The sequence below is a fragment of the Ictidomys tridecemlineatus genome, chromosome 4, assembly GCF_052094955.1.
Source record: "Ictidomys tridecemlineatus isolate mIctTri1 chromosome 4, mIctTri1.hap1, whole genome shotgun sequence".
NCBI classification, from domain to species: domain Eukaryota; kingdom Metazoa; phylum Chordata; class Mammalia; order Rodentia; family Sciuridae; genus Ictidomys; species Ictidomys tridecemlineatus.
In genome coordinates this window covers 206,600,595-206,623,217 of record NC_135480.1, presented here as the reverse complement: position 1 = coordinate 206,623,217, position 22,623 = coordinate 206,600,595, and the positions used below count along the sequence as shown (strand labels likewise).

Sequence of the window (22,623 nt, the reverse complement as noted above, 5' to 3'; positions counted from 1 at the left end):
GAAATTCCATCATTATATATAATGGAGGGGGAATGAATGAAAACGTTCTAGCCACTTTCACAGATATGTTTGAGAAGTCATTTGGTGTGTGCCAGTTTTCTTGGGGAGAGGATTAGCAAATAGGAGAGTGCTTCGTGAGAAAAATCCAGGGAGACATTGGGAGGTTGCTGGGGAGAAGGCAAACACAGGCAAGGGCAGCTTCAGCCTCCTAGACCCCTGGGTCAAGTGGAGCTGAGAAGCCCAGCTGCCTGCAAATCCACAGGGACACTACAGGTTCACAAAGCCGAGATTGTGCTGTGGAACTAAACTCAGTCAAAGACAGAGACAAAAAACCACAGAAGAGGAAAACTGGCTAATGACCAAGTCCAAGTAGGGACAGCCAGAGTGGGCCCTGGAGTCTCACCATGGATATCCACTCCTAGAGCAAAAACAGAACACACACAGGCTGTGGCTATCACACCTATTAGGGTGTCTCAGCACAGATCATTCTAGGACACTCAGGCAAGAGAAAACTGAGTCCTGAAAAGGCCCACACTAACAGTGGAAGAGAAACTCATCCCAATAGATGCACCAGCCCAACACAGGAGCACCAGAAATGCAAACAGACAAGGTAGTACGACGCCTCCTAAAGCTCATAATTCACCGGCAGCCGACTCCAAAGATATTGAAGTGGATGAAATATCAGATAAAGAATTCAAAAGAAGGAGTATAAAAATGATCAATGAATTCCAAGAGAACACAGAAAAGCAACTAAATGAATTAAGGAAGTCAGTATAGGATATGAATCAAAAATTCAATAAGGAGACAGGATATTAAAAAAGAACCAAATAGAAATCTTGGAAATGAAAGACACAATAAATAAAAGAAAATGTTCATCTGGAAGTCTAATAGAGTAGCTCATGCTGAAGACAGAATCTCAGAGCTGGAAGACAGAGTGGCCAGCCTTAAACAGACAGCATTAAAGAAAAGAAAATAAGTAACCATGATCAGAGATACAAGAACTCTGGCATGACATTAAGAGACCAAACTCAAGAATCAGTGGAACTGAAGAGGGTTGTGAAACGCAGGCTAACGGAATAACTAACCTTTTTAGGGAAATAAAAATGGAAAAATTTCCAAACTTTGAGAATGAGAGGGACATCCAGGTACAGGAGGCACTCAGAACTCCAAATAGACAAGATCCAAAAAGAACCTACTCACGACACATTATAATTAAAACGTCTAACATACAGAACAAGGATAGAATTTTAAAAGCTTTAATGGAAAAATGTCATGTCACATTCCGTGGTAAGCCAATCAGAACTCCGATTTCTCAGCACAAACTCTAAAAGCCAGGAGGGCTGGAACAATGTGTTCCAAGTTCTAAAAGAAAATAACTGTCAACCAAGATGGCTATATCCAGAAAAGCTACCCTCCAAAACTGGAGAATCAAAAACCTGCCAAGATAAGCAGAAACAGGTCCTTTTTGGCTAAAAAAGTAGGACATTGGTCTCACTGTCCACCCATGTTCCTTGCCCCTAGGAACACTGCGGCCTTTTGGCCATGTCAGAGCCCGCTGCAGTTGTTCTGCTGGGGTAGAAGCCACAGCTGCCTTTCTTTAGCAGTGATTGAGGGCCCACCACTGGCTTTTGTCATTCTGTAGTCCTGTTGTCACCAACATGAGGAAGTCCCGCCCTTGGCTCATCAGAACTAACCTGCTGTCAATCCCGACACAATGGCTTCCCATTGCCTCCAGTGTTCACCTGGGCCTTAGCCAGTGGCACACTCCGGTCTCTCCAGGGAAACAGCAGCCAGCCCTGGGCCTCCCGTGGCAGTTCCAACGTGTGCCTCCTTCATTCTAATCAGTGTCCCCACCCCTCCCTCAATGCTGTGGATGCAGAGGGGCATCCTAACCACTGAAGCAAGGGACACAGAGGCTGAGCTTCTATGAGCAGGCCACTGTTATCCAGGGCGAGCCATAGGGGTCCTTGCCTGTGTAAAGCCATCACAGCAAGCACCTCGGTGTGGACAGATGGCCACCTCACCCAGCCCTGCGTTCTCAGCACTTAGCCCCAACTCCCAGTGAGCTGAGTAACTGACCCCGAGGAAAGAGGAGAGGGTTAGGATGGACTTGGTAGAGGTCTCCAGGTGAGGGGAGATCCTTCCTTCCTGTAGGGGAGGGAACCTCATCTGCTGGCCAGTGGGATTGAAAGGAATTCGGATTCAGTTTTCAAGAGCACCCACCCAAAGATCCCCACTCTGGATCTCAGTGTCTCATCAAGAACCCACCTGGGTCTCGGAGGTCATGCCAGGCGCTCAGCCTGCATTCCCAGGACTGCGCAGCAGCTCTGTGGGACCAGCTGCCACTGATTAGCCAGGAAACAGGGTCCAGAATCCAGACCTGACAGCTCCCCCGGCTGCCTGTGGGACCAGTGGTCTAACACTCCCTCTCCACGTCATGAAATGGGTACTTGGATGTAGATGGTTTATTTGGGAGGTGACCCAAAGAAGTGAGGGGAGTGGAACAGGGCAGGGGAAAGGCTACCCATGATAGGGGATGAGCATGCCATCTGAAGGTGAATCTGGGGAAGAGGGAGATGAGCAAGATTCAGTGAGGAAGGGTCCAGGACCATGGTCCACCTTGCTGTGCTCCTGACACAGTGAGAGGGTAATGACACAGGGACCGCACTGGTATGGACCAACACTCCCCACGTGACCGAGACAGGCACCGCGGGTGCTCAGCAGGAAAGCGTGGAGTGCCAGATCCCAGGCTCCGAGGACCCACAGAATCAGGAATTCTAGGGTGGTATTTTTAATATTTTGGGTTCTGGGGACTGAACTCAGGGTGCATGACCACTGAGCTACATCCCCAGCCCTTTGGATTTTTTATTTTGTGACAGGATCTCACAAGCTGCTTAGGACATTGCCAAATTGCTGAGGCTGGCCTGGAATTTGCAATCCTTCTGCCTCAGCCTCCCAAGTCACTGAGATCACAGGTGTGTGCCACCATGCCGGGCCCACTGTCTGTGTTTTAACAGGTCCTTCTGGTCTGAGGGGCACAGATGAAGCAGGAGGGGACACTGCCCCCACCCCCAGTACAGACAAGGAGCAGCTCAGATCCTGGCACACCCTCCAGGCTTGCAAATAGCACATCATGCTACGCAAGCGTCCAGCCCTGAATCTGTCCTTTCCCCTTACATTCCTCAGACTTTTTCTGGAATAAAACTTAAAGACACATCAAATTGACACTGAGGCTCTTGCTAGTGGTGTCCCCAACATCTCCCCAGCTGTTCTTTCCCTCTCCTCTGCCTTTGCCTGTGCTTAGCCTGGCTAGAGGTGATCAGGCCTAAAGAGGTGGCTCAGCTTGCTACAGACCCCATGATCCCCATCAAAGAGACACACATATACAAATATTTGTTATTTATTTTGAATAAAAAAGTGGCCAAAATAACAACACTAGTGGCTATGCATACAAACACCACATATTTGAGGTTATTTCACATTTATGAAGCTGCCATTATGTACAGCACTACATATTCACAGAAACTTCATTGAACTTTAAGTACTAAATCACACAAACAAACGAGGGGGTCCAAACTGAGTAAGAGCTAAAATTTAATTGTCTTTCATTAACTGTATCAACGGCCAACCAGCTAATAGGTATAGAAGCTGAGGATCCCTTCCCCTTACTTTTAATAATAGCGAAAATAAGATCACTCCACAGGGTTGGATGCTGATGGGAGTCTCTCCAAATCTCCATTTCTTTTTCTCTATAAATTTCCCAGAAGCCTCAGCCCTAATCTTAGATAAGAGCTCAGGGCTGGTTACATTACCTGCAGGAAAAGCAAGCTGAGGAAAGCGAAGGAGGTGGCACAGCCTGCTTCCCCCGGGCAGAGCCAGTGAGCCCCAGGGGAGCTCTGCCCGCCTCCCACACGGCCACAAGGTGCTGGACACGCAGGACGAGCACCATCAGAGCACCTGCCCAGGAGCCTGTGGCCTCAAGTGAGGCCAGCTGCGGAAACACAAGGAGAAGGCAGTGGGTTCTCTGATCTGGAGTTATTCCAAGCAAAATAAAGTTTTTTATTTAAACACTAAGAGTCTAAGACATACCATGTGACTAGATGTAATAATTAAAAAAAAAAAAAAGATCTTTCCATGACTTTTTAAATCTTCTTTTTTATTTAAAAAAAGTCAGGTGTAAATATACATATAATTCAAAGCCAAGCACAAAGTTTAGCACAGCGTTGGGTAAACATAAAATATATGTCACTATACACAACACAGACTCATTTTTATATACAGTCTTATTTCCGTACAAACAAGCTTGATATTCACTTTCATATATCAAAGTACAAATCTGAGTCAAAGCCTTGAAAAAGATATAATTCATCGACATTTTGCATTTAATTTTGCATTAGTACCCCAGAGAGAGAGAAAGGGAGTGGTGGTGGAGGGGACAGAGCGCTAGCCGTGAACCTACGACCCTCATGTCAGCTGGCTGAGAGGGCAAGGACCCAGATCTGCCGTAGCCACTCACACCTCCGTCCTGGCCGCCTCCAGCACCTGTTTCTGTGTGAGATTAACATGGATTCGGGATGAGATTCAGAGCGCTGAGGGTTTTCTCCAACCCACGTACAGAACTTCCACCAGGCTGCCACACTGTGACAATTTCATGGGAGAGCGACACCTTTTCCCCATCTCAAGTCTTTCTTGAGAAGAACGAACAAGTCCTCGGAGGCCGCTGGGGGCCTCGACCTGGGTGTCCTCTCCCTGGAGCCACAGACGAGCCCCCCACCCACAGTCAGGAAGGAGGGACAGGGAGCAGCAGAGACAGACACCTCCACACCAGAGGGGCAGATGCCATGGAAACCCCATTCCTCTGCTAGACTGGCCCGTGGCCACCGTACCATGGAACACAGCACAGCAGCAGACGTGAAGCTGCGCCGTCCCCCAAGACAACCTGGCCAGCGCCTCCTGATACTGCCTGTTGCTGGGCGGGTGGGTGCTGTGGGACAGCCCTCAAGCTCAGGATAACCCTGCTGGGCGCCAGGACAGGGATCCAGTGCTTCCTATGGACGCAATGCTGCGTCCCTTTAAGGACAGTTCCATGTGCTCTGGATTCAGGCTGAGCAGCAGACACATCACCAGGCCCGCAGCAGAGGTCACTGCCAAGACTCTCTTAGCCTCCAGAAAGAGCAGCTCCGCGTCTAGGAGCTGTGAGAGCCCTGAGACAGCCTGAGCTCTGAGCGGCCAGTGCTGCCTTCACTGAAGACCAGAGCCGTCTGCCTCAGCTGTACCCTTCAACCCGACAGCCAAGGGAAAAGGCCGGGCGAGGACGCGGTGGTCAGGAGCCGTGGGAGTCCTGCAGGCTCGGAGAGCACAGGTCGCTGACAGCAGAGCTGCTGTCCACCTGGCTGGCTGCAGGGTGTGACTGAGCACAACCTGCTCGGTCAGCAGAGCCAGAATTTCTGCTGGGGAAGAAAAATATGGGTTGGGAGGAAGGGGAACGGGTGGTGGTAGTGGCCCGATCCTGTATCCCACAGCCCAGCCCAGCCTCTGGACTCTCTGACCAGGAAGTATACGTTGAGGAAAACCAGACACAACTCACCCTGTCGTTAACAACTAACACTGTCACCTTCAGAAAGCACAACGACAGTTTCTTTCAGGAAGGGAGCCCCACCCCGTGGCTGAGCAGTAAGAAAACTTTTTCCCTCATCCATTCTTCTTTCAAAAAAGAAATTTTACCTCTGAACATATCCTACAGCTGAGGGAACTAAAGGAATGGAAAGCAAGAGAGGTCAGGGGCAGAAAGGGGGACTGACTGATGACACTGACTCCTGCGTCTGCTCCAGGCCTTGTGGCCAACGCCAGCCTAACCAGGGCCGCCCTCCTGCCCTCCAGCATTTCACCTGATACCTCGTAATCAAAACCATGTTCCAATCTTTAACTGTCAACCTTCAACATTTTTTCTACCTGATTAACCTCTTAAACCTGCTAATAAGTCCAAATGCATGCTTCAACATCAATATCCTCAAAACTTCTCGGAGGCCGAAGCAGAAGGTGACTCTCAACCATGCGCTTGGCCAGGGTTCCAATAACTCCCGACACTGAGAAATAATTGGTAGTTTTGACAGATTTAAGAGCGGTGGAAAAGCCTAAAGTCTGGGTATGGACACAAGAGGACTTCAGCATGAATTTCCAGCGTAACAAGCTAAACATTTCTTATGTAGAGTAACAGGAACAAATTAACCTAGGCACAGGTGACACACACATGGAAGTCGGACTCCGGAAACGTGCCGTGGCTTCGAAGGTCTCACCGTGCAGCACCTGACTCCTGCACTTCAACTGCAAGGCAGCTGGTCTCCCTCCCATTCCTGACACGGTTATTACAGGTACAGCAAAACCAACTTGAAAGCCACCAGAACAGCCCTGGCAAATTTTAGGAAGGTCCAAAGAGGGAGCTAAGTTTAAGTGGAAGGGTCCGGCAGCAGCCCCTTGCCACTCCTACTTTCCAAGGCTGCACGGATCACCACTCCAATGCCGAAACTCCAACTGTTTGTGAGGCTGCCATTAACCCCAAGTCTCTTGTCTGCTCAGCACTGTGGCTGGGGGAAGGGGTGAGAGAGGACCTTCCTAATAGGCATGTGGACACCGGGCAGAGCCTGGACCTGGGCCATGACCCTGCAGAGAACCACATCTAGGAAATCAGTTGCCACATTTATTTTTACAGACACATACTAAATTCTAAGATCCTTTTTAGTTATCGCAGTAGTTAAATTTTCTCGAAAATGCACAACTGCTTTAAATAAAAATTTAAAGTAAGTTTTTAGTGGCAGCAGCATAAAATTCCCCAAAAAAGAACAAATTCCTAGAGTCGGGCACGGTGGCACACACATTATCCCTGCAGCTCAGGAGGCTAAGGCAGGAGGATTGTGAATTCAAAGCCAGCTTCAGGAACTTAGTGAGGCCCTGTCTCTAAAATACAAAAAAGGGCTGGGGATGTGGCTCAGTGGTTAAGTGCCCCTGGGTTCAATCCCCAGTACTAAGAAACAGAAACAAAAACAAATTCCTATGACTCTAATCTGCAGCAAAGAACCAGGTGAAACCTAGGATGCCTGATGACCATAGCTGCACTGTCCTCCAGTGCTCATCACGCTCACGTCACATGCCCTGTGAACTGGACAGCTGCAGGCACCAGTGCTTCTCTACCACTCTGACCTGTGCCATGCATGTCCACCATGCTGCTGGGTTCCCCACCATATACACTGATTTAACAAGCTGGTCCCTCAAGTCTGGACAAACATAATGCTTAAAATCACCACCAAAATGAAAAAAAAAAAAAAAGCAGAAGAGTCCAGCAAATAGGGGCAGGGGCTGGGGCTGGGGCTCAGTGGCAGAGCGCTTGCCTAGCACACGTGAGGCCCTGGGTTCGATCCTCAGCACCACATAAAAATAAAATAAAGAAACTGTGTCCACCTAAAAATCATATTTAAAGAAAAAAAAAAGAGTCCAGCAAATATATGATTAAGCCTAAGAGACAAAGCAAGCCCTTGAACAGAACAAGACACTCTAGGGCAGTGCTGGAGGGGCCTGTGGGAAGAGATCAGCACAGGCTTGGCTGTCTCGTCCACAGCAGCCAACGGCAGACACAATTTCTGAGTGAGGCAAAATGTCTTTCACTGAGGATACAAAATACAAGCAGGAGACCAAGTCAAAATAAAGGCAAAACAACAACAGCAGCAGCAGCAACAAATCAAAACAAAAAAACCTCACAAAATAAGAGTGAAGAGTTCATATTTTGAGTTCCCATCTGACCTTCCAGAGCTATGCACTACTTCAAAGTGCAGTCCAGTTAATCAGCACCGATCCCTAGGGCACTTACTCCAAAAACCCAGGAACACTGTGATTCCAGAATGTCTATTAAGCGCAATTAATAGAGACATGAAACGTGACATCTCTTCAGACTACAAATACCGATATTCCAAACTCCAAGGAGCTCTGCAGAGCAGGAATCCCAGGCTCTGCTCAACTCGGCTGCACACATCTATGGCACTAGAGCTCTCACTGCCCTCTCTCCAGAACTCCCTGGACAGACTCCTCCTCAGTCACCATTCAGCAATGTTGACATTAAAAAATACTTAAGTTCCAATTTTCCAAAGAAGAAAGCATTTTTCCTCTTTGCACAGCATCTCAACCCAGGTTGCACAGATGGGTGAAGCGGGCACTGTCACCCTCACATATGTTAAGAAGCAGGATCAGCAAATCTGATGATACGGAGACGATCAGAAACACATCACAACTGTTGGCTTCGAACAGTCACCTGATTGTGTGATACATTAAAACTGATTCGGTCTTGGCTTCAACTTCTTAAAAATATAGAATTTTAAAGGAAAATGTTATCCATATGCATGAGAAACAAGAGTCAACCGGACACAGATCTGCAGCTATGCACTGGGAGCAAAACATCAGCCCACACATTGTTTTAATACTTTTAATATCTGTTGGTGTGTGGAATGCACGGACCAGGCTATTCAAGCCCTCTAGAGCCATGGGCCGCCTCAGACCAAAAAAGGATAAGACCTAACTCAGCCCAGAAGGCCCTCACACGATTCTCTACCAGAGACCACCAGGTTCCTAGATTCCATAGGACAATTTTTTGTTCAACTGTTTTCATCAAGACACTTGAAAGTAAACGTTCCTCATTGGGTAAGGAACTGGGGGACCACGTTCATCTCAAAATGACACCAAGCCTTCAGTCACTTGAAAGATATCTTTTAGTCCTGGAGATGGTGTGCGCTGCCCTCCCAGAGAGGCCCTGGCGACTGTTAGGAAGAGCACCTCTCCACGCAGTCGGCTTCCTCTAGTGTACAGCTTCCCGTGCTCTGGAATGCTCCACAGCTCACGCCCTTCTGCCCTCCACTACTTCATTCAGAAGACAGGAGAATCACAGAAAGGACAGGGGCTCTGCAGCAACCTCTTAATCCAGTCAGGATCTGCAGAAGGAAGATGAGAGGCGTCAAGCACCAGCCTAGAGCAGGCCCAAACAGGATGCATGCTGCACGGCAGCATCAAGACCACATTCTGGCCCCAGTTCTGCAATGACCATGTGTCCCTAGACAAAGCACCTTACTTTTTGGGGGTAGATGGACACAACACAATGCCTTTATTTTTTTTATGTGGTGCTGAGGATTGAACCCGGGTCCCGCCCGTGCTAGGCTAGAGCTCTACCTCTGAGCCACAATCCCAGCCCCACCCTACTTTTTGGGCTTAAGTTTCAAAACATTCTACAAGCCCTGGTCAGTCCGCAGTGACAGAGCAGCAGCCAAGATCCACTTTGCTCGAAGTAAAGGCAGTGTGCACTTAACAACACACACTCCAGGGACCATTTCCTAATCAGTTCTGGCTTCACAGCAACACTGTGAAGAGGCCGGAGCCTGCTCTGTCCCTGACAACGGACACAGCAGTGTGGAGCCCAACCCAGCCATGATGTGGGGTGCTAGCACTAGCACACTGCCCACCCACACCTCCTTGCCCCTGGATGGGAAAGCACTCACCTTCTGGGGCTGGGTGCCGAGCGATGCTGTCATGGAGCAAACACCGTCTGTATATCAAGCTCTGGCAGGACTGGTAGGTTAAGAAGCACCTGAGAGAAGAGCGATTGTACTGTCAGGGCAGGGGCGAGCCCGGGTCCCACCAACACTGGGAAGGCGACAGGGGCCGAGGGCAGCTCCAGCAGGGTTATGGCAACAATGCGCCCTACCCTAGTGCCCCACAGGGCAAACCTGCATCACCTGCACTTAGCAAGAGGGAAGTGGCCTGTCATGTTACTGACCAGAGACACACTGCCTCCAGGCCAGATACTCACTGCAGCTGCTGTGTGACTGCAGCACTGAGAGGATTTAATCTGTCATCCCCGACTATTCTCAATTCTTATTACGTTAAAAAAAAATTGAACACACTATTACACGGAAGGTCATTCTTGTTAGTCACTGCTAGGTTTAGGTAGAAGCACTATCTTTAAAAACCTGACAGCTATGAGGAAAACCCGAAGGGCACCAATGATTCAATTCCACCCAACAGGTCCTCACCAAGCATCTACCAAGACCAGGCCAAAGGGGCAAGTGGAGGCCATGAGGTGGTCAAGGGTGCAGGTGGGCCCTGGAGGTCGTCTCCCCAAAGGCTGTAGTTTTCCCTGAGCGATTAGGGAGCTGGGAATACAAACAGGAGAGGGTTAGGGGAAGGGGCTCCAAGCAGATTTACCTGGAGTGAAGACCTGAGCATATGGTGAAATAGCCTACCTGAGAGAAGCTAGCACCCAACCTCATGGAGAGAGACCATGCTGAGGTACTTTAGCACTACTTTAATCAACAAAATGGAAAACAACTTTTGTGAAAGAGTGCACCTAGGAGGGGTTGACACACAGAGGTCACACGTGGACTCTGGAGCCAGCAGGCCAGGCTCTGAGCTCTGCCACAAACCACCGGTGTGACGGGCAAATTCACTCACTCTTGCAACACAGTGTCTTGTCTATAGATGTGAACAACGTGGCTCTCCTGCGTGGGGTTTTTTTAAGACACATCACTGCTGAGACTGTGCCTACAAGGTTGTCAGTGCTCAAGAAATGTTCTTTTTACTATAAACCGAAAGTCTACCATATTTCTTGTTTCATATTCTGAAGAAATTAAAAAAAAAAAAAAAGAAAGAAAGAAGAAAAACCAAAGTCCGAAGAGTAAAATAAGAATCAGAACAAAACAAAACAAAAACAAAAAGACACCTTCCAATGAAGGAATAAATCACAGAGCGTTCACACACGGAGAACCCTAGCGCTGTTACACACTGGGCTGCGGTACCAATGCAGACAACACGTGCAGCACGCAGCCTGGTGGCCAGCTGGCAGGCTCTAACAGCCTCTCAGTTAGTGTCTACTGAGGGCCTCCACACACCAGGCACAGTTTCAGAAAGAGCTGTGATCAAAACACCAAAGTCCCTGTCCTCATGGAGTTTCCCTGTCCACAGGAAAGAGAAGAAATAGACAAACGTAACATGCCACATAACAGTGACCATGGAGGAGGGAGCAAGGCAGGAAGAGGGTGCCAAACTGGGAGGGAAGGGGGTCAGCAGGCACTACAACTTTAGCCAGTGAGTCGGAGGGCTGAGAAGGGGACTTCTGAGGAAGGCACATGGTATCTGCTGGAAGAGCCTACAGGTGGAGGGGTCAGCCCCACAAAGAGCCAGAGCAGGTGTCCCTCACGGACCTGAGCAAAGAGTCCAGGTCACCTGGAATGCAGAGAGCGACAGAGAGGTCAAAGCGAGGAGGTGGGGAGGAGGACCCTGGTGTGTGGAGCGCTCGAGTCACTGAAAGGAATCAGCCCTGCACATCAGAACAGTTTGTTCAGAGGGCTGCAGGAGCTGACCATGTGTGGACAGCATCACAGTGACGACTAGACTGAGAAGACTGTCGAGGCAGGGAGGCAGGCGGCAAGACCAGGGGAGACAGCTACGATCCATGGGCCAGAGACAGGGCAGAGACGGAGCAGTGAGACGAGGCTGGGCCGTGTGAAGCGCTTGCAACACCCCCGAGAGGCCGAGCAGCAGTGAGGCCCCAGGTCCAGAGGGAGGCCAGAGACATGAGCTCCCCAGTCATGGCTGGGGTGCGGGCCTCCAGGAGGCTGAGAGGAGGACAGGCCCCAGACCCACATGGAGGGGAGGAGGAGAAGAGCAGGGGAGAGCCAGGTGAGGAAGCAAGGACTGTCCAAGAGGCTCACAGTTGGTATAGACTATGAGGATGGGAGGAGAAAGGCTTCTACCTTTCATTATAAATTCAACAAATAAAAAATGTGTCCAGGAACACACATAAACTCATCTATTCAACAGACAACATTTTGTAATAACTCCTTTAGGAACTTCCCACTACTTTACAGGAAAACAGTACAATCAAAGCAAACTGGAAACCTCTATAAACCAGGCAGCAAGTCTGTCCTTCAAGGTCCTGCTCCAGTCAGACTGAGGAGGAGTCCACACCAGGCTTCAGACTACACATCTCATCTAATGTAGTGGTGGGCGACACGTAATGAGGTCACCTACTCTTGGCCACAGTGGCTCACGCTACACAACACTCAGAAATGAGCAAGAGCAGGCGTGAGATACCGGCTTACCGGAGCCAGATGTGCCCATTAGAGCAGACGGCCTGCTTGCGATCTGTGAATGGCAAGATCTCTTTACACAAGCTGCAGTGTTCAGGGAAAGTCTGTTTGTTCATCTTCTTTGAGATGTGTCCGATCAGCACCTAGCGAGACAAAGTGGTCAGCGGTCAGCGATGGTTGCAGGTGTCCTGGAGCAAAACCTGTTATGAGGAGACAGCCACACAGGGCTGAATGGGACTCTGCACTTCCACACTAGCCAGGCTTGCTGTCAGACAGGAAAGCTGGACCTTGGACATGTCAACTGACTGAATAAAACAAACACATTCAGGCACCTTGTGACCACAGGGTGAACCAGGACCATTACAGGAAAAACTGTGAGGACCAAACTCACACTACTTGCCTTGCTTTAGTTGCTCCTGTCTGAAGCAAGGATTTTGCTGTTATTAATAATGTTTTGACATTAACCTCCATACAAAATATTGAGTGATACTGCCAACTTTATAGAACTCTACAAACGTCTACCCTTTGAGAAAGGCTTACGAGTACAAGAGTCAGGATTAAAAAATAATTTTCCTTCTGATGGCCCAAGATCCACGGCTGAGCCAGTCAGGCAGCCTGCCTCTGAGGTCCAGACACCCGCTGCAGAGGCGTGGCAAGACGCGCCTTGGGAGGGCAGGAAGCAGAGTGAGATGGGGGGGGGGCGGCACACTAGGCCTTGCCCTCCTCTAGCTTTGCTTCCCTCTACTGTTAAGATCACACTCTTCAAAACAAAATCTTTTTCAGATCCACAAATCCACTTCATTATTTTCTTCTTTCCTTCCCTTTTTGGGGTGCCGGGGGTTAAACCCAGGCCTTGCACATGTCAGGGAAGCACTCCACCCCTGAACCATAATCCCCAGCTCTTTTATTTTGAGACAGGATCTCACTAAGTCGCTTAGGCTGGCCTGGAACCTGGCGTCCTCCTGCTCTTAGCTGGGATTACAGGCATGCACCACGGCCCAGCCATCATTTTACTGGGAAAAAAATGAAACAAAACCTCTCTTCTATCTCATTGGGAAGCACAGGACGTGCCAACCCTTTAGAACCACCTTTTCTAACTAGCATAGTGCCTTTCCAAATTTTGAATCCATTTATACTTCTTGTGAAGAATCTGTAAGATTTTGGATTAATTCACTAAAATTAGTTTACTTAAATTTCAAAGTAGCTCAGTAGCAAACTGCTTGCATAGCATGTAAGAGGCCTGGGTTCAGTGGCCAGAACTACCAAAAAAACAAAAAGGATCTAACTTAGGACCAGTCATAGACATGTCAAGCCAGCCCAGAGTTCCTGCAGTGCAGATGCACCTAAGACTACTGTGGGGTGCTCTCCGTGGCTTCCATCATAAAGCCCAACTATTTCATCTGACTCACTCTCAACGGGGCTCATAGTTCTTCATGAAAGACAAATATTGGTTCTTGGGGGTCAAAATATCCTTAAAAAAAAAATTTTTTTTTGTTTTGTTACCAGGGATGAACCCAGGCACTTAACCACTGAACCACATCCCCAGCCTTTTAATTTTTTTTGAGACAGGATCTCATTAAATTGCTTACAGTTTCACTAAATTGCTGAGCTGGCTTTGAACCTACAATTCTCCTGCCGCTGGGATTACAGACGTGTGTCACCATGCCCAGCTTTAATCTTAAGTATTCAAGTGCATATACATATGTGTATATATACATATATATATATATATATATATATATATATCATGTCATGGGCAGGAATAATCGGGAAAAAAAGAACACTCCAGGGGAAGGTGATAATAAACGAAAGGTTGAGAAGCACAGCCTGCCAGGCAGGAATCTCAGAGGTGGTTCATGACCACTGGTAAGAGCAACATCCCAGGAGGGAGGATTTTCTTCTTGGCCCATGGTGCAAACACTCAGGCATTGGGCTACAGCCCAGCCCAGACCTTCAACTAAAAAGGCCCTCAACTTAAGTACACAGTTAAGATTTTAAGACGCAGAGTGTACTGTCTGCAGTCAGAATGCAGTTGGTATAGCCAGGTAGGTATAATCTTTCCATTTTTCAGACTGGCTTTGCTGGAACCAACCAGCTAGACACAGCTTCCCAAGTCCACACAGCATCTAAACCAGAATTATAAACTAATAAGAACGAACTTCATTACTCATTCTCCACAATGCTTTTGCCATCTCAATGACCCTCGAGTCAGTCCCATGACTTGATGACAACCAGAACACTTTCCCAGGCAATTGAAACATAAGGAAACACTACTTAAAAGCTGACTTTTAAAGTAAAAAAGTCAGTTACATGACCAGCACACCTTGGACACTCTGAGGGTCGCTGCAGACATCTTGGCAATCATTTCAGGAAGGACAGGTGTCACTGCCAGCAAGAAAATGTAATAAGTGATTTCTGAATGATTTAACATTAAGGATGAAGATACTTGAATTTTCTGTTTTTAAATAATACTTGTTAAATGAGACTTGAGGCAGTGAGAATAGTGCTAGTCTTCAGAGCAAAAGGCCAGGCTGTGGTTCTGAACACCTGTGCACACAGCGTGCTCCTCGGAGCTGCGTTCTTTGGTATCTCAGCAGATGCTAGCTGCTAGGATGCTTCCCTGGCGGAGACATCTGGGTGACAAAGGCACATTTCTCTTCTGTAGGGAGTTTTCTGAACCCTCAGAATGGCTACCTGCACAGGGTCCCTTAAGAGGAACAGAGAGTATGCAGTGTCCCCAGGCTTGGGATCCTGGTGTTCTCTCAGGGACCCCAAATGCTACAGAACATGTTTTATATAACACTGAAGACTGTTCCAGTGCCAAGAAAAAGATAATACTCAGTTTTTGTAAAAATAAAATATATATGTTTCCTTTGTGTGTTTTGGCAAAACCAGAAGGCCTCTTTAAGTCCTTTAAAACCAAAAATGTGCCCCCTACCTAGAACTTGTGTAAAACAGGATGGGCAGGGAGCAAGGCATGGAACCTCCACCACACTGCTCTCTGCTCACGCAGCCTCCCCAAGCTCATCCACAGCCTGGAAAGCTCCTCTGGCAAACCCTGTGCCCCAGCCCAGGCCACCATAAGGAAGAACCCAACGTTCTTTGTGTACTTAGAAAGTGTCCTTGCATTTAACCCCTATTTCCTCTTTGTTTCCCTAACCTCATGCCAATCAATTACCTACAAAGTGCCAACATGAAAGCTTAGCTCTAGCGACCCAATCTGCCACGTGTCTCTCAGAAAGGGAGCAGACGTGACAGTTTTGGGAAACACCTACCCGAGCCGTTCTGTCCTCATACTCTTCGTCAGACATTAGAAAGTTGCAGAGCCCTCTGGTGGGGATGCTGGTGTTCTCCGTGATCCAGGTGTGCAGGTACACTTCCCCCAGGACGCGCTTCATGTGCTCCCTGGTCAGGTGCATCTCCACAGCCTCGATCTTCCCTTGGATCTCAAGGAGCTTCTCCTCCACTGCCTCGTGGCCTCCACCGTCTCCCGATGGGGGAAGTGAGTCGTCTGTGGGCTCCTCTGCTTCGCCCTCTCTGCTCCTCTCCTGCAGGCCTGGCTTAGTCACCTGTCTGGAAGAGGTGCCTTCTTCTTGCTGCTCATCCTCTGCATTGCCCATCCCAGGAGAGTCAACAATCAAGATTTTTGAGTCTTCATGGGCTGGTTTCCATAAGGCTTCTGAAGGAGTTTTCTGCATTGACTGGTACAAAATCCTCAGGAGAAAAAGCTTAAAACGCCAAAAATAGGTGACTCCACTGCTTTCGATCTTTTTTTCCAAAGCTTCATGTAAAAACTGAGGGATATGTTTATCTTTTAAAATTTTCCAGCGTACTAGGTCTATTAAATCTACCTGCTTAAAGAGGTTCTGCACTGAAGACTCCAGGAGCTGAGCAGCTGCCTCCTCAAAGGTTTTGAGAGTAACGAACTGGACCTGATAATTTTTGTTGACAGGATGAAGGCCATTGACCATGCCCTCAGTTGTGATGATGGCCAGATACGCACCACACGGGCTCACTGCTATCCCATGAGTCCTCACTGAGCCAAACACATCTGAGAGTTTAATTAACTGGTGCTCGAACTTTAATGCGACATCTGTGAAGATGGGAATCAATTGCCTCACCTTCCCATCGCTGGAACAAGTGTACACGGTTCCGTTCTGTTTGTCTGCAGTCATGGAGACAATGGGCAGGGAGTGAAGGCCTGTGACGTGGGAATTGTGAACATTCAGACCTGCCTTGGAGATCAAAAGAAGACACCAAAACACGTAGGAGCCTCTTGCAGCCACCACCAGGCTGCAGCTGCACTTCTGGTAGGGGTGATAAAGCGGCACGCACTTAATGCTGTGCACAGGCAACTGGTCCATTTCTTTCCACAAGACAACAGGCTGCCTCAAGGTGAAGTAGCCCTTGACTGCTTTGAGATTGACAGGGAGAATTTTTACGGGTCCAAAAGCACTCCCCACAATAAGGCCACTCATTTTCCGATTATTGTGCTCATATTCCCACCAGAATAAAACACTAGGGGAGCTGATTCCAGACTCGATCGTGTTGCATGAGGAGATGGATTCCTTTCCTACAAAGGGCAGCTGAAATTGCCACACGGCAATGTTACCGTTCTCAAAGAGGACAGCCAGGAGCACACTGCCCACGTCCCGGCACTCATTGTTGTGCTTGACCTGCTGAGTGGTGCAGATGCCCGACCACTCCATTCTGACTGGGGTCTGCATGCTGTGCCTCCTCTGAAATTCAGCAAAATCCCCGAGATTTCCCTCTGGAGCCTCATTTTTAGAGAGCCTGTAACTGGTCTCATAGAGACGCTCTCCATAAATCTCAGTCAGATCAACCAGCTGGACCCACTGGAGTCTGTTGAGGTTCACCTGGACAGTCAGGCGATTGTCCATGGTCAGTGCTGCCAAAAGGCACCTGCCATTTGCATCACAACCCATGGGAGACCAGCTGGTGTATTTGAACCCTCTCATTGGTGGCAAGGCCTTCCCCTCAGGGTTGAACACCCTGTCCAACATGAAAGTCTGGCTGATGGTGGGGTCTTTGGAGCTGGCAAATTTCTCCTTGCACTCAGCAACTTCTGATTTTGAGCCAACCTGAAAATAAGAGAAACAGAAACTATCAGATAAATGTTCACTTGTATTAACTGAGTATTTATGATGACATACATAATAATTTGATGTCAAGTCCATTAATTTTGGCATTAAACACATTTAAAAGATCATGTCCAAAGACTGAGTATTTACATAAGGAAATAGCAATTATTTTTTATTTTTTAGTCGTAGTTGGACACAATACATTTTTTCTTTTTTTTTTAATATTTATTTTTAGTTTTCAGTGGACATAACATCTTTATTTTATTTTTATGTGGTGCTGAGGATTGAACCCAGCACCTCGCGCATGCCAGGTGAGTGTGCTACCAGGTGAGCCCCGGACACAATACTTTTAATTCATTCTTTTTTTTTTTTTTTGTAGTACTGAGAATTGAACCCAGCATCTCCCATGTGCTAGGTAAGAGCTCTACCGCTGAGCCACAACCCTAGCCTCACAGTAATTTTTTTAATTTTAATTTTTTTTACTTGTTGATGGACCTTTATTTTATTAATTTATTTATATACGGTACTGAGAATTGAACCCAGTGCCTCAAGCACTCTACCACTGAGCCATGATCCCAGCCCCACAGTAATTGTTTTTTAAGGGCCAGAATAAATGTCATTATTCACAGACTGGTTCCCATATGCTTCTTGACAAAAGCAACAAAATGTAGCTGATTCTTTAGAGAATGGAGTACTTAGCTGAGCTTGTCACAGAACAGTACAGGTGCTAAAAACTTATAAAATATGTATCCATATTCATCTTTGATACAATTAGATACTAGAATTTTTATAATACCCTTACAATACAAACCCTAATTTGCGAACTACCCTGAGGGCTGATACCAACTGCTCTCATGCTATACAGTAAGATGGCTCCAATCAGACTACTCTGCCTCTAGTTCTTGAACATTCCCTCCACAGCTTCACTTTGACCCCTTGCCTAGTCCGTCCCCTATCCAAATCCCACCCAGCTTACCAGGCCTGATTCTAGGAGGTCTTCCAAGATCATTCTAGCTATCATTCACCTCTCCCTTCTCTAGGTCCATACATAACACACTAACAAGGCCTACCGGTATGATGGCAAGTTCTTTATAAAGTCTCTTAAGGGGATATTAAACATGGAGGAAGAAGTAAATGACAAAACAAAAACTATAAAAAAGTGATTTGGAGCCATGAAATAGCCAGAAAAAGCAGAGGTGAACCAAAAGACGGTTTGTTATGCTATAAGCATAAGGACTTCTTAAGAGAAATGGAGAGAGAAAGAAAGTAGCATCTTGCAATTCTTTAGTGTCAATCTCCTTATTAATAGAGACTGATCTTCAAACTTGAAAGGGCAAAACATGACTAAAAGAGTTCAAGTCTCAGACATATATGAATATAATAAAAGCCACTTTAAGTAAGTCCCCAAGCACAGAAGAATTACACTCTGGAACACAAAAAGAACTTGGAAAACATTAACTCAGAACTACAAGCTGCATTCTGGGTAAAGCTTAGACAACTGGAGACCTGTCAGAAAACCAGAGTGCAACAATAGTCTAAGAAGATTCCCCAAATGATGAACACAGGCAAGCTAATAAGCCTGATTAGGAATAAAATTTGTCAGCATATTAACAAATGAACAGTGAGTGCATGATGCAGCAGCAATCATTAGAAACTACCAAGAGATAACTGGACGAGTCTTTTTTTCCTTCCTGCTAACACTGCCAGATAAAAGTTGCCCACCTAATTAATTAGTTGGCTAACTTTTCCTAAAGTGATTCACAGAACACTACCCCCCTAAACTGCTTCTTGAAAAACAGTTCTATGTCCAAATAGCTTTGGAAATACAAAACATTACATATCATTCCTACTTTCAAAGTACAGACTTGTTTAACTAGAGTTAGCCAAAAATAAAAAATAAAAATTTAAAGTAGGACCTTTTGGGGGAGTTGTCATCCTAAAGAACACTCTGGAAACAGTGTTTTAGGCAGCACATCTTGACTTTAGAAACATATTTAAGATAATTTCTTGGACATGATATAGACCCACGGACAGCCACAGACTAGAAATCCCAATGAAATGAGGTGTAGGTGGCTACATGGGTAGATACAATGAAACACACCATAACAAAGCAAACCACCGGAATGAAATCTGAACCATGATCCCATACTTCATGTTCAAATGCTTGTTCCATTATACTCCAGTTCCACGACTGTGTGCAAATTGCTTAAACCTTTTGGTCTTAATTTTCTCATTTACAAAATAATAATAATACATGTCTCAGAAATTTAACTAAATCAAAATATGTAATACACATTAGTGTTTGATAAACATTGTCTGTAATGATGATTATTATTAGTGTTCTCTGAGGATTAAGTGACTGTTAATGAGACCTAATATAAGTATGTAAAATGTAGGGTACATACAAAGTGGTGCTGTCACTAGGGAAGAGATGTCACTGGAGAAGGATCTTGAGGAGTTTTTGGAGAAGGGGGCCTCAACTCAGGACAAGTGGAGAGCCTAATGAAGGTGACAAAAATTTCAACATGTGTCTGTAGAGGCATAGAGATTTACTTAGTAAAGCAAGGAGTACACATTCAAGGGAGAATGTGGGCCATCTTCGGAATAAGAGATGTATTCTGGGGGTTCCTGACTCTTCTTCAGAGGTTAACTTGGTGAGAGGTGGGTATGGGAAGGTGTGTGGGGATGACCTCAGGCTGGGTATCCATAGGAACCTTGGGATGACCCAGTTTCCATTATTTGACAGGAAGCATTGGAAGGTCCTCTAAATAATAGGATTTTATTTGTTTGTACCAGGGATTTAACCCAGGAACACTAACTATGAGCTACAACCCCAGACCTTTTTATTTTGAGATAGGATCTCTTTAAATTGCCTTAGGACCTCACTAAGTTGCAGAGGCTGGCTTCGAACTTGTGATCCTACTGTTTCAACCTCATCAGCCACTGAAAATTATAGGTTTCTTAAAATGTCAGCACCCAAGAAAATAACTTAGAAATAGGCTGGTCATAAATGTTTGAACTGTTAAATATCTGCAGATTTTCCTAAAAGAAATTCATAATCTAAATAATAGAATCAGCAAAAGCCTAAAAAAGGCTCAGCATGTGTCTGAGCGTAGGAGTGCTACACACTGTAACTGAGATCCAGGTTGCAGACTGCCTGTCATTTGGGTCAGAACAAAAGCAAAGTTGGACAACACTGAGTAGATTTAAGTCTGCAGGGATCATCAATGGGTTGAGCCATCAAAGTGCTGATGGACTGTTACATCCTTACCATTTCGCCAGTTTTATCCCATGAGGCCTCTTCATGTCAGCTCTCTATCAAATCATGAGAGGGCTAAAGAAGGATTTCCTGGTACTATTTAAACAGTGGTGGCAAATGTCCAATGTGGCAAGATGAGTCAAATTTAAAATATCCCAAGGATTTAAGGATATCTTCACATTCACACTCAAGTTGTGTTTGAAACTTGAATTAAGTTTGTTAAAAAGCAATAAAGGCTACTGCCACTCTACCTACAGTGAGTGACTCAGATTCAGAATGGCTGTCCAGAGTTCAGTAAAACTTTACTTTCCAATTATCCCATCTCTGTCTGTGGACGTGATCTTTATGGTGGGTATCACTACCTGTTACTGCATTATTATTTGTTCATAACCAGCCAACGAATCTCAGCTCCTTGAGGGCAGGCACTTACTCAATCAGTGGTGAATAACTATATAATACACTTTGACAGGACGCTTACTGTACTTAAGAACACAAAAATCTGTAAAGGGACAAGGAAGTTTTCATATTTCTTTTTTTAATTTATTCTGATTTATTATATCTGACAGAGGAATGCAATTCAATTCATGTTATACAAACAAAGCACAATTTTTCATGTCTCTGGTTGTACACAAAGTAGAGTCACATCATTCATGTTTTAAGTTTTCATATTTCTAAGCCACTAAAATGAACAAAGTAAAACAAAGTAAAAGTCTTACTATTAAAAACCTGATTAAACCATAAAACTTGGGGCTGGGGATGTGGCTCAAGTGGTAGCTCGCTCGCCTGGCATGCGTGCGGCCGGGGTTCCATCCTCAGCACCACATACAAACAAAGATGTTGTGTCCGCCGAAAACTAAAAAAAATAAAAATATTAAAAAAACAAAACAAAACAAAACAGACAACAAAACTTTAGAAACTCTAGTGAAGTTGAGGTGAACTTAGGTTTTAAGAAGCTGAAAGTACCAAGTTTATACAGAGACCTTGGACTTGAAAGTTTAAGCACTGCATCTGTTTCCAGAGGCTTTTGCATTGCACCTCCCAAAGATTTTCAGCTAGTAAAGAAAAACTAGAGTGAAAACCCCGAGAACCAGTGGTTACCTTTGGGCCCCAGGTGTGACATAAGGATCATTCACAGCAAAACCGATGAACCGGTAATACAATGGAAAGGACCAGTTTTTCTTCTCCAAAGCAAAAGCGGCGCGAGAGGACGCTACACAGTAAACAAAGCCAGCCCAGGGCCTCGGGGAGACGGGCCCAGACAATAGGAGCAAAGCTAGGGGCAGGTCCGGGGTTGGGTCAACAGGGGGTGGAGTCTCGGGAGCACGGCGGAGGGCAATCAGCGCCAGCAGCCCGCCAGAAGCAGGGGCGAAGCCAGGGCCGCGGGACCCGGCGGGGTCCCAGCCCGGGGTGATCCTGCCACGGCGCCGACAGCCGAGGGCTAGCTCGAGTTCTCCCAGGCGGCGGCGACCCTCCCCCTCGGCCTGCGAGGCCGTGCGAGAGGCGCCCCCCGCGCGCTCGGGACGCGCGGCGACCCCGCCGGGCGCACTTACTTTGAGCAGGCAGCTGTTGAGAGGGGCGGGCACCGAGGTGCGGTGGATCACCAGGTCCTGGCCCGGGTTGTGCACGTCGCAGATGAGCTCCAGCACGGCGATGCTGCGGGCCGTGGACACCGACACGCGGTGGTCCTCCGACCATGCCAGCGGCTCCAGGCCGCTCACCGCGTACTGCAGCTTCACGGCCGGTTCCCGCCGAGTCACCATGAGGCGGAACGAGGCGCTGGGCCCAGGGGCCGCGTCCGCCGCCAGGTCCTTCCCGCCCCCCTCGCCCTCCTCGTCCTCGGGCGGCGCGGCCCCGTCGACCGCGGGCCCCAGCCGGGCCTTGTCGGCCGCGTTCATGTCCCCTCCGCGCAGAGGTCGGCTCCCGGCGCGCGCAGCCCGCGTCGGCGCCCCGCGGCCGCCCCCGCCGCGCGGCCACCGCCCCCAGCGCCCTCCGCGGCGGCCTCCTCCGCTCAGGCAGCGAGCGCCGCCGAGCCAGGAAGGACCCCGCGTTGCCAGGCGACCAGCCCTGCCGGGCGGCCACGACACTGCCTGTCTGGAAACCGCGCGAGCCTGCGGCCGCCTCGAGCCTCCCACTGCCGGCG

The 22,623-nt window shown here is 47.5% G+C and overlaps 1 protein-coding gene across 3 annotated transcripts; it reads right to left on the bottom strand.

Annotated features, from left to right (window-relative positions):
• Positions 1-3,384: 3,384 nt before the first annotated feature.
• Positions 3,385-22,558, bottom strand: Gtf3c4 (general transcription factor IIIC subunit 4). 3 transcript variants are annotated; one of them, XM_021723672.3, is made up of 5 exons: positions 22,034-22,558; positions 15,398-17,224; positions 12,135-12,265; positions 9,534-9,622; positions 3,385-3,991 (listed from the first exon to the last, which is right to left on the bottom strand). In XM_021723672.3, exons 1-5 carry the CDS (start codon positions 22,376-22,378, stop codon positions 3,978-3,980), a joined length of 2,406 nt encoding a protein of 801 aa, XP_021579347.2. In that variant the 5' UTR covers positions 22,379-22,558; the 3' UTR covers positions 3,385-3,977. The 3 variants fall into 3 exon arrangements, with proteins under 3 accessions (XP_021579347.2, XP_005321165.2, XP_077904647.1); XM_005321108.5 differs by lacking the exon at positions 3,385-3,991 and adding an exon at positions 4,136-8,972; XM_078048521.1 differs by lacking the exons at positions 3,385-3,991; positions 22,034-22,558 and adding exons at positions 4,136-8,972; positions 19,630-19,734.
• Positions 22,559-22,623: the final 65 nt, after the last annotated feature.